This window comes from Acromyrmex echinatior, chromosome 9 (assembly GCF_024713525.1).
Source record: "Acromyrmex echinatior isolate Ae372 chromosome 9, ASM2471352v2, whole genome shotgun sequence".
In the NCBI taxonomy this organism is placed as follows: domain Eukaryota; kingdom Metazoa; phylum Arthropoda; class Insecta; order Hymenoptera; family Formicidae; genus Acromyrmex; species Acromyrmex echinatior.
In genome coordinates, this window is record NC_141860.1 from 10,893,573 (window position 1) to 10,908,413 (window position 14,841).

The 14,841-nt window shown below is 30.0% G+C and overlaps 2 protein-coding genes and 1 pseudogene across 2 annotated transcripts; 1 reads left to right on the forward strand and 2 right to left on the reverse strand.

Moving 5' to 3' along the window:
* Nucleotides 1–895: 895 nt before the first annotated feature.
* Nucleotides 896–10,259, reverse strand: LOC105153388 (transmembrane protein 181). The gene is made up of 13 exons (XM_011068184.2): nt 10,032–10,259; nt 8,833–8,999; nt 8,165–8,268; nt 7,897–8,046; nt 7,420–7,522; nt 7,005–7,158; nt 6,816–6,896; nt 6,320–6,419; nt 6,098–6,225; nt 5,684–5,833; nt 3,623–3,725; nt 2,415–2,645; nt 896–1,611 (listed from the first exon to the last, which is right to left on the reverse strand). The coding sequence occupies exons 2-13, from the start codon at nt 8,979–8,981 to the stop codon at nt 1,478–1,480; spliced, it is 1,587 nt and encodes a 528-aa protein (XP_011066486.1). The 5' UTR covers nt 8,982–8,999; nt 10,032–10,259; the 3' UTR covers nt 896–1,477.
* Nucleotides 3,901–5,677, forward strand: LOC147908617 (uncharacterized; annotated as a pseudogene).
* Nucleotides 10,260–11,286: 1,027 nt separating the features above from the next.
* Nucleotides 11,287–14,586, reverse strand: LOC105153387 (pre-mRNA-processing factor 17). Its single transcript, XM_011068183.2, has 8 exons — nt 14,237–14,586; nt 13,719–13,935; nt 13,188–13,514; nt 12,792–13,006; nt 12,442–12,705; nt 12,116–12,249; nt 11,808–12,029; nt 11,287–11,682 (listed from the first exon to the last, which is right to left on the reverse strand). The coding sequence occupies exons 1-8, from the start codon at nt 14,369–14,371 to the stop codon at nt 11,505–11,507; spliced, it is 1,692 nt and encodes a 563-aa protein (XP_011066485.1). The 5' UTR covers nt 14,372–14,586; the 3' UTR covers nt 11,287–11,504.
* Nucleotides 14,587–14,841: the final 255 nt, after the last annotated feature.

Here is a 14,841-nt window from a genome sequence, read left to right on the forward strand (position 1 = left end):
TCAACAATCAATTTGTTACAAAATTTTGTAAAGTATTTACCATCTCTGACAAAGAATATCTACAGACAGGATTCCTAAAAAGTCTTACCATAAAATAATCACAACAATTAAAGATACATATAAAATGTTCACTAAGTTCGACAAAAATGGACATGAAAATAACCCGCGAATAACTTTTGTATAGTTTTAGAGTTATAAATGAACTAATACATAAAATTTAATATTGCGAAACATAAAATTTTGTTATGTTTAGCTATCTTATTCATTTGTAAAATTTTATCATAAAAATATAAATCAAAACAAATCAATAGAAATTTTATCTTACATTTTTCTTCAACATTTAACATTTTATAAATTTGTAAAATTTTTTTTTACTCCTATCGTTCCATTCGTGTTTTCCTCATTCAATCAATTCTTACTACATAAATTCCAGAGGTTGCGAACGTTACTTCATAAAAGTAACGCGTTACCGTTACTTTTTGTAAAAAGTAATTGATTGCCGTTACCAATTTTAAAAAATAATATGTTACCATTACTTAGGACTTAGAAGATAACGATTCGTTACTTTTTCTTTATTTTATTAATGTACGTTAAAGTAAGATATTAAGTTAAAAAATTACGTTATTTAATAACCAATATTAATCGTGAAATATTAATATTAAAATTAAAAATTTAAGCTAGTCTTATAGTAAGCTTTTCTTTTCATTAAATTCTTTAATAAATCTTCAATAATTCTTTATATATATATATATATATGTGTGTGTATAATACATTTGGATTCACGTTATTGCAAAAATTCCCTATTATCGTTACCATTATAGACAGAAAAAAGCAACAATCGTTACCAAAAAGAAATAGTAAACGACAACGTAACTTAGTAAACGAGAACGGTCCATTTTCATTTTTTGTTTTAGTTAATTGAATTGGAGTACTGCATTTTGTATTCAGAATATTGAATTAAGCAGTATTATTCATAATATATTTATAGAACTGAATTTTTTTTAAATTGAAAGACATAAAAATGTGCTGTTATGCATTTCCTATAAATGAATAAAAATATATTGAGATTGAAAAGGATTCATTTCAATGTTCGCAAATGCGTACTTTTGAAAATCTGAATTTCAATATAATAATGTGATACGTATCCATTTCTCTTTATAATAAAAACAAGTAACGCGTTACTTTCCAATCTTAATAAATTCATATTAGTATATACTCACAGTTTATGTACAATATGCCTCTCTTCCTTAGAGTCTGCATAAACATGACACAAAGTCTTTGTTTACAATTAACATTTGATCAACAAGCTACTTACATGAACTTTTTAGTTTGTTTTTTTTCCAACTTTTAATATGATGGCAGTATGACTACGAATCAGAATAGAAATATAAATCGAAAGTCTCCTCGATGACTTTTTTATGTAACGATTTATCTTTCGATAATGACTAGCATAAAATATGAAATTTTTTTAAGGCCCTCAATCACTGTCCTCTGCATTTCGTAGAGCGCGAGTTAATGGTCGCCGACTGTCCTCATCCGATCCGTATATTACTTCCTCCTCCGAATCATTGAACATCGAGAACGCAGGGCTATCTTTCGTTATCGATGAATCTGTAATAAATGTAACAAAGAAATTATTTCATAATTAGTTCATAATACGAATAATATGATTTCACATATTTGAATTAACGATATAAATTATAAGTGTATTACACAAGAAACGAAAAAACTAAAAAATAAAATTATATTTATGAAATCTTTTTATAATTACTCTTTTCTACAATTATACTTCATAATTGAGGACAGTTAGAGAAAAAAAACCAGTAATAAGGCCAATTATAATAAAAAACGATACAAGTGTAACGTATTTTATAAATTTTTATAAATAACGTTAGTGATGTAAGTACTGAATAAATCTGCATACTCTTTTCATTCAATAAATAAATGTTACTTAGAAATTTTTTAATTTTTTTCTGATTCTTACAAGGAGACTTCACGATGTGATACTAATCGATTTTAACGAAACTCGTTGTAGCAATAGGTATTCACGTCGAGTGTTACTAGGTAAAACGATAATAGTCACTTCTCAAGCGTTTGCGAGAAAATCAAAGTTGAAAATTTCAAAAATTATATAAAAAATAATTTGTGTTTTAAAGAAGAAAATTTGTATTTCTAAAGCAAAAAATTTGTGTTTTTAAAACAGAGAATTTGTTTTTAAAGTAGAGAATTTGTGTTTATAAAACAGAGAATTTGTGTATTCTCAATGTCCTTGATGTGATCACCTCATAAAGTCTCCTTGTTAGTATCTTCATCTTATTTCGTAAAATTTTAAAGTTTAATGCTGCCAATAAGTAAATCTTATATCGAAGATTAAATGCATGGAGTGCAATAATTGTTTCTTCGTAGATACTCACGTTGCCCATAAACCTGCTGCAATGCAGGTGCGTAAACATACGCCATGGTATACAAGTAAAAATTAAGGAGACCGTAAAGAGCCATAAACTGCGCGGATGTGCGGTAATAAGTGGAGAGGCGAGAAGCAAAGCTATCTTCTAATACACCAGCTCCGAATTGACGTGCAGTGACCAAACTGCAGACGCCGGCAACCACCGCAGCAAGCAATGTCAAAAATCGCAGACGTAAATCTGTAAAAAGAATCGTACGCTTAAATAATTGTAGATTATTCGAAAATGAATTAATCCAGTCAATCTAGCATTTTTTGTTGCATGGAATGAGTGTCACGTGATTTTTTAATATGTTATAGGAATCGAGGTCTTAATGCTAATTCCAAGTTTTCGATCTCCTAGGTGTGTGCAAATTTCCGTCATCTTGTAAAAATGACGGCAAAAATCAGTTTTTCGGGAATAATTTTTTTCCTCGATTCTTATAATATATTAAAAATCACGTGACACTCATTCCATGTAACAAACTGCATTTTTACGCTAAATTGACTATACTAAAAGTCTTAAGATCAATTTATGATTGAGAAGATTCTGTATATAAAGCAATATAAAAATGAATATAATAAAATTAATAATGAATATAATAAATGTCTTTCGTTTTGCATCGCTTCGTTTCGCTTAAAATAAATAAATAACACGCGGTGAATAATAGTTTACTATAAGATTTTTTTTATAAAAATCATCTACTGCCAGCTCAATTTTGAAATATTATTTATATACCTATAAAAACAAGATGTCCCAAAATTCGCAAATCAAAATATCACAGCAAGACAATTCTCGAAAAAATAAAACAAAAATATTCATCATTTGTCCGAATAATTTTTGAGACATATATTTTGGTTAAAAATTGGTTAATTATATAGATATACAATTATATTTAAATTCCTCAAATTGCACGTCAATGTTAATAATTATGATCACATACTTTACGTGCTCATAAATATTAGACAAAAGAATGGCTATATTCAACACAAAAAGCAGCTTTACAACTATTATAAAATTCTCTAATAGTTGGTTCTTAATTCCTCGCTGGAATTAAGTATAACCTTAAGAATATATAAGAATCTTCAACAGCTTTTTCAACTGTACGCAAATATTATGTATATTCCACCCAAATAATATTGTATATTCTATTAGTCATAATTAAGAAATATGCTTACCGAAGTATGGCATAGATCGTAGTTCGCTATATGCTCTTAATATAAGAAGCAACAGATACGCGATGTAGAAACCACCCACCGTGAAGAAGAATACCTTGAAGCCCTGGAAACAGAAGTATATGTTAAGAAGTACAGATTTAACACATCTTTTATATATCTTTTTCATTATAAAAAAAAAAGTGATCGTATATTGATCGTTTCTCTATTGCGATATCACATCTTTTTGTCGCTCTTCTTTAATAGAGACTAGTTTCGATCTCTATACCACTTTCAATACGATGCCAAATAAAGATCAAGAACCGGTAATCTTGAAGTATAATGTGAGAACTACTGACCGTTGAGAAATTATCTATATCAGTATCGAACTGCGATCGAATCTGTGCGTACAAGAAGAAAAGAGTTGCAAGTACATTAAATGTATGGAAACAGTAAGCGTTTGATAACAGTTACAGTAAAATTATCTTTGGCTTATCCATCTGTAAACATGAGACAATTCAGTGAGTATTTATCCTTAACTCTTTTTCAATTTTTTCTTTGAGGAAAGATATTTAAATCAGTAAATTTTTTAATCTTGATATATAAAAGTTAATAAAAATAAAATATTATATAATATATTATAATTTGTGCAATGCTATTATTTAGACATATATTTAGACATATAATATATTTTAAATTTATATATTTTAAGTAAATATAAAACATTTTTTTTTAAAATAAAAAATATTATATATATATATATATATTCTTTTCTTCCGCATAGAATTATAAAAAGATATTAAAATAAAATAGCGAAATATTTTACATTAATTCAGTAATTGCTCTGAATTTTTTTTTCTTTCTCAAAATGAAGAGAACTAACTTATATTACTGCTCTGCTTAATCGTTTGATTAACAAGTTGAATCATTTGTATCAACAAATAAACAGCTGTTTACTCAATTAGCGATTGGTATTATTATACTACAAACTTCGCTAAAGATCAGCGGATTGTACACGATCGTCGAATGTCCGATGGAATTACAAAAAGACATTGAGAAATACAGCAAGCCGAAGCCACTGCAAATAAGCTGCACAATGCAACTCTTGTGTCCGCCGAAAGATTCGACAAATCACGAGAATTGTGATCGAGATTACCAGATGCATGAGAATGACCCTGACGTCAGGACGTTATGCGAAGTGAAGCTTAAGATCAATGTCATGAGAAGCATAAGCACAATTAAAATAGAAGAGAAAAATCCGTGCTCTGGTTTTTCATACGACGAACATCCAGTATTGCTACCTCATTCAACTAACTGTAGCTTGGTAAGTTTTCTCTTCTGGTAGAACAGAACCAAATGAATTGTAAAAAATCGATTGTGACTGCCTCATTTTTTATTATATTATCAATGTTCTAATATCTTTTATAAATTTCGCTCTTTCCTCTTGATTATAGAGACTACAGAGATTTATCTGTGATATTCCAAATATTGGATTCCCTCGTATATAGAGAATATAATTTTATAATTTTAGTTCTACAAATGCAACTGGGGCAAGCCAATGCTCTTCAGGTGTCCAGAAGGAATGCATTTCAACTCCGATTTCCAGGTGTGCACCTGGCCCTGGCAAGGCGGTTGCAACTCATCCAGAATCGTTTGCCCTCGACCGTTTCCACAATGTCCAATTCATTATTCGGATCCGCTGTTACTACCACATCCCTTTTTGTGTGATCGATTCTATCAGTGTAATTGGGGAATGCTTCGATTGCAAATGTGTCCTACCGGATTACACTTTGACCCACATCTTAAGGTATGCAATTGGCCTTACAATTCGAATTGTCAGAGTTGCTGAGATCGTAAGGAAAAACATGGTGCATTGTTTTTTAAATTAATCCTTGAAGTTTTAAAAATAAAAAAAATTCGATCATGATCTATGTGTTTGTCAAAAAAGGATAAAGGAAATAAGAAGGCATTTTTATACATTAACATAATAAACATTAGTATATTTTTAGTAATGTATTGTAATGATCTATAAATGAATTAATATTCTATTGTAATAATTTATATTAATAAGCACGTTCAACTTACGTAATAATTCGATGTATCAAGAACATAATTATAAGTGGGGTCCTCCAATTCGGTGCAACGGAGCCACGTAGCAAGAGTCAATGCCGCACCCCATAACATACCAACAACTAAGAGCTTCGGCAAATAAAATGTGATGAGCCGTCTCTCGTTCTAAACAAATTAATTAATTGTAAAACTCTTATAAGATAACAGAATATAAGATATAAGATTATGCAATTTAAAATAAAATATATTAATATTAAAAATAAAAAGTATATTCTTTTATTTTATTTCTTTAACAAAAATGTGATTTCAAATGTTAATACTCTATTAGTAATAAATAAATAATATATAATGAATTGATCAACTAATTTTCTATCATTATAATCTTGTCATTAGAATTATCAATCAATATTTCTCAATTTTTTACGATACCTGTCTAAGGCCATGATAGACACAAAGCCAGAACATAAGGATAGCGCACAAAAAAGTTGTTTGCAGGATTGCATCCAGCATTCCGGGTACCCAGGAATTCACCAAGAACGTCATAGGAAATAGTGGATCTTTAATATAAATTCAATAAAATGTTTAATTTAAATTCAATAAAACGTCGATACATGTATACTGATAAAAAATATCTGAATCTGGAAAACTTACTATTGTACAGAATCAGTAATGGAAGAAGTATAGAGATCCATTTTTGCTCTATCGACCAATCGTGCAGTGGATACTTTCTAAGCGAATGGCCGAACCAGCACTGAAAGCAATACATTTTTCCTTTCGTTTTCTAGAACAGACTCTAGATATTCGCGGAAAAAAACGAGTCAAATTAAAAAGCAATAGAGAGGAATCCATTTTATGAAATTTTCGATCATCGAAATCGCAGGGATTAGGAATAGTTAATTAATTAGCAAAATATATTTATTGTATTCAATTTGTTACTCGAAATCGACACGATACAATGAGTTAAATTTTTTTATAATATTTACTCTTAAAATAATATAATAGAAATAAAATTACGCATCGTTTTAAAACTAATCTTTAATTTCGATCAATCATCTAATCTATTGTTTGTTCAATTTCGCAGAAACGAAAAACCTTCGACTCGTTTTAATCTAGCTTTTACATCATTATCATAGCGGTCACGGATTACCATTACTCCAAACGTGGTCAACAAGAAGATCAGTCGGAACCAGATTTCTATTTGCGTGAATGCTGGATTGTAGTTCTTGAACTGTGAACAGGAAAAAATAGGAGAAACGTAAAGAAAAGATCGAGACACTCGAATCTCGGAATTATCGTATCCAAACGAATGTGATCATTTCATGCAGTGCTTACTGACGTAGAATGTGAGTTCTCGTATCGTGTATCGTTGATGGAAGCTCTCGAGTCCATGGAAGCGGACAGTAATTATATAGTAGCTATAATCGAGGAATCCTAGGTGGGCGACAACCAATTCCTCGCAGGATTGCCTTTCGCACTTCAAATGTCTGGTTCTAGAAAATAATAACAGTCGTAATTTCGTATATTATTGCTGGATCACGAGAGATCTATCTGCATTAATTTATGCATTTCACTCAATAATGTAATATAAACTCTATTTTTTAATGATTTTTTAATGAGTTTTTATTGATCGTCTATTATTAAAGCAATAAATGTATAGTTAATAAAAAAATCTTTTTTATTAATTACAATTCTCGTTTTATGTTTTAAATTAAATTAAAATTTCGAGAACGCAATTTTTATTGCATCTTTACCGATTATGTCCACCCTCTGGAGGTAGTACGGACACGAGCTTGCGATCAGCAGTGATACCATCTATGGAGACGCTAACTTGAAATCCTTTATCGTACCTCTCATCTACAAATTATTATTCATAAATAACATTCAAACATAACAAAGCTGTAAAATAAAGATAGAATAAATATAAATAAAGTAAATAATCTAAAATAAAATACAGATATATGATGCATGTATATCTGGATTTTTGTTATCTCAATCATAGTCCTAAGAACTTTAATATTAAAAAATGAAAAAATTTGTTTCTTTAATCTATTTTCTTTTTTACTGAATACATTTATATAAAAGAAAAGATTATTTTTAAATTGATACCGAGAATGATTATCATAACATCTAAATAAAGAAATAAACATCTTTATTGTCTAACAAAATTTACGTTCCATAAATGCTTTTCTCTATATTATCAGCTCAAATGATCAGAAATTACACGGTACCATCATTATTCGATGTCGATAACTTGGCAATCACCCATAATTGCTGGCTATACGTGGACAATAAAGGTGTCTTCATGATGAATGGACCAGTGGCCATTTCGCTACCGTTCAAATGTGCTTTCTGTTCGCTAGTCGACGTTATAGGCGGTCCTTTAAAAACATTAATACAACGATATCTCTCAGTATATTTGATGAGGTTAATGATAGTAGTGCCGTCGATTTTTTTTTTACTTCGAAGTAAGCGGTAAATTATTGCGGTGATACTCACCGGCGAGGCCGATAAAAATTGCCAATCCGAAACACGCAAAAAAGGCAACAAATACCATCACAAATTCCCTTTTATGCATCGAGTACAAACGCATCTGCACGGATCTATAGGCCAAATGTATGACAGTTCAAATTAACAATATACTGATGCATACAAATTGTTATTATGTGTATACAAATTCACACAAATTAACAGTGAACATATTTATTATTTATTAATAATAAAAAGAGCATATTCTATCTTTTATATATACAGAGTGTTTTTTAAATAACGGACACTAATTACGTAGTCCTATTCCTGATTAAAAATTGAGTCGAAAAGTTCTCTACAATTTTACAATTTTCGCAATGATTAACGAAATATTATAGCGAATTCGACAGACTGCGGATTGAGTGCGAACTTTTTCAATGCCATGCATTCAGCGTAATTAGTTATTTAAGAAACACCCTGTATAAATACAAATAATTATAAAATTGTCAATTTTAAAAAGTCTATTCACTTTTTTTCTATAATTCCTCTACTCGTTTATTAATAGAAAAGAAAAGAAATGGATTAGAATTGAGATATTTTTAGTAAAGTTATTATTTAATGAAACAGCTTTTGTGTCGTAATTTTTTATTATTATTTAATCTTCATTTTTTAAGCGATCTTCCAAAAAGATCACGTACCTTTCGCAGCGATCATGATGATAAGCCGGCGCAATGTATTTGTTAAATTCGCTAAAAAGGTCACTAAACTGCGACAATGCGTTTCTGACTTTGAGATTCCAACCAGCAGATGGAAGATGATACGAGTATCCTAATCCGGGTCCGTCCATTCTTTAAGAATACTTTTCCTACATTTTAACATACCGATTGTATGATTTCTTTTATTTCACAGCCAAAAAATTCAATAATTACATTCAATAAAATATACGTGATACGACTTGATTTTTATATATTATATTTTATATGTTTCTGTATCAATGTATTAATATATATTTATTAATATATATTTGAGTATTAATTTTTTTTAGAGCACAAATATATTTTGTAAAGCTTACAGAAAATATAAATTCGACATATTATAGGAAAACACTCTACGAAATTTCAGAAAATTATTTCTAAATATTAATGAACATATACTCTATAAATACACACACGCGCGCGCGCATGCAATATTCCTAGAATATTATATAAATATTATTTATCTTTTTTAATATTCATATGACATTCTAAAAATATTTGTATCTTAATTGAGCAAGTATAATATATCATAACTTCAAGTAAAAATCGTGAAAATATTAAAAAAGAAAAAATACAAAGATTTACAACAATTTGAATATATCTGTGGGCGTGTTAATTATCGTGCAGTTTCCTTTTTATAAAAAGTTTTACTTACATCGAGAATATTTTACTTTATGAACATAAATGACTTAAATGAAGCCAAAATATCTTTTAACTTCGAAATTTAAGCTCTTCATAAAAAAAGGATAAATTTTAGTCGCGTTCAGCAGAGAAAGCAGTAACTGTTATAAAATTCTTTATATGATTTAATTTATATATTTAGATCTAAGGAATTGAGCAAAATCAATATTAAAGAATTTTACAACAGTCCAAAGCTGCTTTCTCTGCTGAACGCAGCCATTATTTCATCTAATTTGTCCGCGCAATATTAAAACAAGAAAATTCAACAAAGAGAAGATACATGTTACTTTAATACTTTAGATACGAGGAAAATCCATTTTTTAATCAAGAATTTTTTTCTTCATCAATATTTATTAAAATGAAATATTATATTATTCAATAAATATTGATAAAGCGAAATACGCTTCTAAATGTTGGATTTGCGACGCGTACGATGCGTTAGATGTAAACGGGAAACTTACCTTCCACTTTATTGCGTGTAATGGACACTACTTCTACCTGCAGTCTTGAAGAAAATACTTGGTGTTTGCATAATGCATACAGTTCACGAGCGATTTCATGGGTGGGATGCTGCGTCCGGCACGGAAGACGGTGAGAAGGATTCTCGGCGATACGTTCGTTTCGCGTTTCCAACCGGAGCTAAAATATGGGAGTGACTGCACAAGCGTACTGCGTACGACGTACCCTGACGCTGGCTCTATTGATTTTTCATCACATCCCACGGAACAGGGGTTGCTAATATTGGAGAGGGTGGGAGACAATCGATATATTAAATAAGTAATGTCAGGTATATTCATGTAGCTAGATATCGGGATTCGATATTGCGCGTTATACATGTCGCAATAAATTGTCATATAGCAATGAGTCTTTTACTGAAATAATCAAACTTAATTACATATATTGAATTAGGGAAAAAGTCCCTTTACAAGTTGATAAAAATTTTTTTAGCAACCCATATATTCTATTTTTTTTAAATTTGCAATTACATCATTTGATCGAGCAACGTTTCGGCTTTGAGAATCTGTATTTTTAATTGTGATACAATTTTTTAACGGAGTTACGAGCAATAAAGTCTGAATGTTCCTCTTTACTTAATCCGCGAGCAACTCAGGAACAAAAAATCATAGGAACATTTTTAAAAAATTAATTTTGTAGGGAAAGCTTCAACCGTTCACGATAGAGTCGAAAATTTGCTCAAATTTTTTTGGGCACGCTACAAAGTGAAAAGAAAATTTTTCATTTTTTTCAGCTCGTTTTCTATATGTAAAAATTACAAAACTCACATAAATTAAAAAAATATAGTAACCATTCGAAAGTAGAGATTTCAAGTTTTAAAATCCTTTTTTTAATTTTAAATTTTGATTATTTTTAACAAAGATATTGAAAAAGGTTTTTTTACCAACTTGTAAAGATACTTTTTCCCTAACCCAATATTTATGATATATTCTGATTATACAGGGTGTTTGATAATTCTGCCGGCAACACTCGTAGGTAGGTAGAGCGGACTAAACTGAATCGAAAAATCCTCTACTATTTTGCAAATACTATTTTCGCAATAGTTACCAAAATATTTACTAAAAATCACTGAATATTGGTTTTTAATAATTGTTTACTCAAATACTATCTACTGTCAGCAGAATTATCAAATACTCTGTATATTCAATTGGATAAGATATATAGCGAATAGGTGATAAAAGGATTAAGAAATAAAAGCAATTTTTTTTTAGATTAGAAAAATAATTTAATATTACTTATATATAATCTATAATATGAAAAAGCACTTAAATATTCAACATTTAAAAGCATTGTCAATAGCAATTAATTAATGTTTAAAAATATTTTGCTATAATTATTATCTATTTATTAACAAATGTACAAAATCTCTATTGTTGACAAGGCTGTTTAACTGTGGCTTACGGCTCATTGGAAATATTTTAATCCCAATACTTGATCTTGCCATCCCAGCCAGCAGTAGCAAGTCTAGAAGGCTCATGTGGATGCCACAATACATCAATGCACACTCCATCATGCGCTTTCCATTTTTTGTATAACTTTGTCGTTTTCCAGTCCCATATGTAACATTTACCATCTGCATCGCCCGATACCAAATAACTGAAATAAGAGAATACGTATAATACTACTGAAAATTTCTTATAAAAATAATCAAGTTTTATAAATATTATTACAAATTTATTTCATTAAAAAAAGCGCACACTTTTTTAATATAAATAAATTACCTCATGTCTGGTGAAAAGTCTAAACCGCAAGCATATCCCGCAACCATATGCCCTGTGAAGGTCTTCTTTCGATTCATTTTGAATCTATTTAACGCAGAAAATATAACGATCTTATTATCCATACTTTGACAAGCGAGCCATTTTTGATTTCGTGACGGTGTTACCGCCGGCATAGAATGCATGGATGGATCAGCTATGTATTTCATATCCACAGGAATGTCCCTATAAAAGAAAATTTATTGTTAATAATAGATCAATCCATTTTTCGGAAATAATTTTTTATGCATAAATCATTAATGGATTCATACCATTCCCAAACTCGGAGACTTTTATCATCACTGGTTGTAACAAATCGTCTATTTTCGTCAACAAATGTGATAGTATTCACAGCACCCAAGTGTCTATCATATTCTTGTGTTATTTCGCCAGATCGTATATCCCACTACAACAGATATTAAATTATTAATATTTAAATAAATTATATATTACTAAATAATGCGTTGTGTTTTTATACTGGTGTTACACTTTTATTACCAAGAATAAGATCATTTTTATGCATTTCACATCAGAAATAGAATAGAAATCTTAAATTTTATTAATACACTATTTTCGATAAATTAATTTTTTTACTTACACAAATAATCTTTTTATCACTGGTACCAGCTACAAAGAGATGCTGTTTATCTGGATCAGGATTAAACTTGGCACAATATGGAATTTTCCTACTCGTAAAGCGACTAATACAAGCTCCCGTTTCTGTGTCCCAAAGTTTTACATAGCGATCATAAGCCGCTGATAAAAATCGCTTCCCGTCATTATCAAAACTTATGTCTCGTACAGCTTGTCGATGTCCATAGTACGTACGAACGCATCTTCTGTCTTTATATACTTCCCACAACTATACAATAAGACATATTAGTGATATTTTTATACATAAATAATACGTAACATAGATTAAATTAAAATAATCGTTATGTCGAATACCTTTACTCGACAATCCATACTGCAAGACAATAATAAATGCGCTGTACGTGGGAACCATCGAATTTGCGAGATGCCTTTTGTGTGGCCTTCCCACGTGTGAATTTGTGCCTTTGGTAAGAAGCAACGATCGGGTGGTGATTCTGATCTGAGATTCACGCCAACATCCTGAGGCGCATGTAAGAATGAGCGTCCCTGATAATCCACACTATCTTTGACTGCAATGTAAATTAAATATTATAAGTACACATTTTAAAACAATATTCATATTGATTAAATGTTATCTTAATAAAACTAGATAATTAAATTCTAAAAGCTATTTTTATAAGAGACAACTTTGTTACTAATATATACATTAATATATTTGTAATATATATGAGGCATATATAAAGACATTACTATGTAATACTGTCTTCTCTTCAAGTGGTTTCTCCTCTGTCTGTTTTCCTCGTTTATTTCGTTTGGCTAAGATTTCTTCCAATTCAGCGGCTTCTTCATCACTTGGCTTAACTACTCGTTTCTCATCAATGTAACCACCCCAAGGACCCAAAAAACCTTCTATATCTGATGGATTGTTATTTCTATGTCTCTTTCGTTTGTCTGAAGGTCTCAGAGTAGTATTTTCGAAAACAGTCTTACCACCTGATTCTTCTGCAGCTTCCGTTGCACCAATCATAATTCTACCTTCCTCTGCACTACCGTCCACAGTTGGATCAAGTGCATACCCTAATAACAAAAATTTAAGACATATTAATTAAAACTTCAACATTAAATTTATTTGATTTAAGCTCAAATATCTCAAATATTCAGATATAAATAAATATATTTTGCTTGATTATAGGAGTTATAGAGTAAAAATAGTTTCGAGAATCCAGATTTCGTTGAGATAAAAAAATATTAATCATCAATTGTATATTATATTATATGTACCATAACTGGCAAATGTTCTCCTCTGATTTTCAAACTGAAATTCACTTATATGCGCGCGTTCTACATATCCAGACAGTATATTTTTCACTGCGCGCTGCTGCTGTGTTTTAAATGGATTTTCTGGTCCTATCTCAGGTCCAAAAAGTTCCTCATACTTCGGATTATGTGCAACTTCCGTTGCAGTCGGATCTACGTGTTTTACACACAATTCTGTTCCCTAAATAATATCAAGTGACTATTTATTTCTTCTTCATCAAAAAAAGTAAAAATATTTATATAGTGCGGATAATAATAGTGAGTGCTTTCTATTTAGACACAAGTTGACACAAATTATTATTATATTATATTATATTATATTATTATTATTATATTATATAATTATTATTATATTATTCTATCTTTCTTGGTATTCAGCGAATAATGAAGATAGAACGATAAATGGCAAGCACTCATTACACCGTCATTCATAACCTTAAAAACGACAATTAAAAACGGAGCAAACGCGTGTAAATACTTACAGTAGGTATGACTTCTGGGGCCGAACAAATTTGGAGATTAGTCGTGAATTTGTCACCGGGAAACGTGGGTGCGAAATCGACGTTTTCAGTCTCACTACTTTCATCGCTGCTACCATAATCTTTTAGTGCAAGCATAGTTCCATATATCAAGATTTATTTCATATAAACGTTATATTATCTATTTTATCAAATCAACTGTCTTCAGCTAACAATTTCTTTTTTGTATTTTATATATACATGTATATATATAAAAAATCACGTTCTTTCATTAAATTCTTTCACAAAAGATACAAATATCAGCAAACAGTGGCAAACAGAAGAAAGAACATGTTCAAAATTGCTTTATGAAACTCGTTTACTAGTGCCCCAGCCTTGTGAACACGGAACTACGTAACCACAGATATTTCCATGGGTAACACTGTTTTCGACCATCAGTAAAAAAGAGTTCTGATAATATCGCTCTGATAATATCCTCCATAGTCCATCATCGCCACTCGCTAATTCCGATCGATTGTCTTCAATCTTTTCTTTACAATTTTATAAAATAAGGTAACTTTAGAATTAAAAATGAATTATTGTTCAGTGATTTTAATACTCGAATAAAT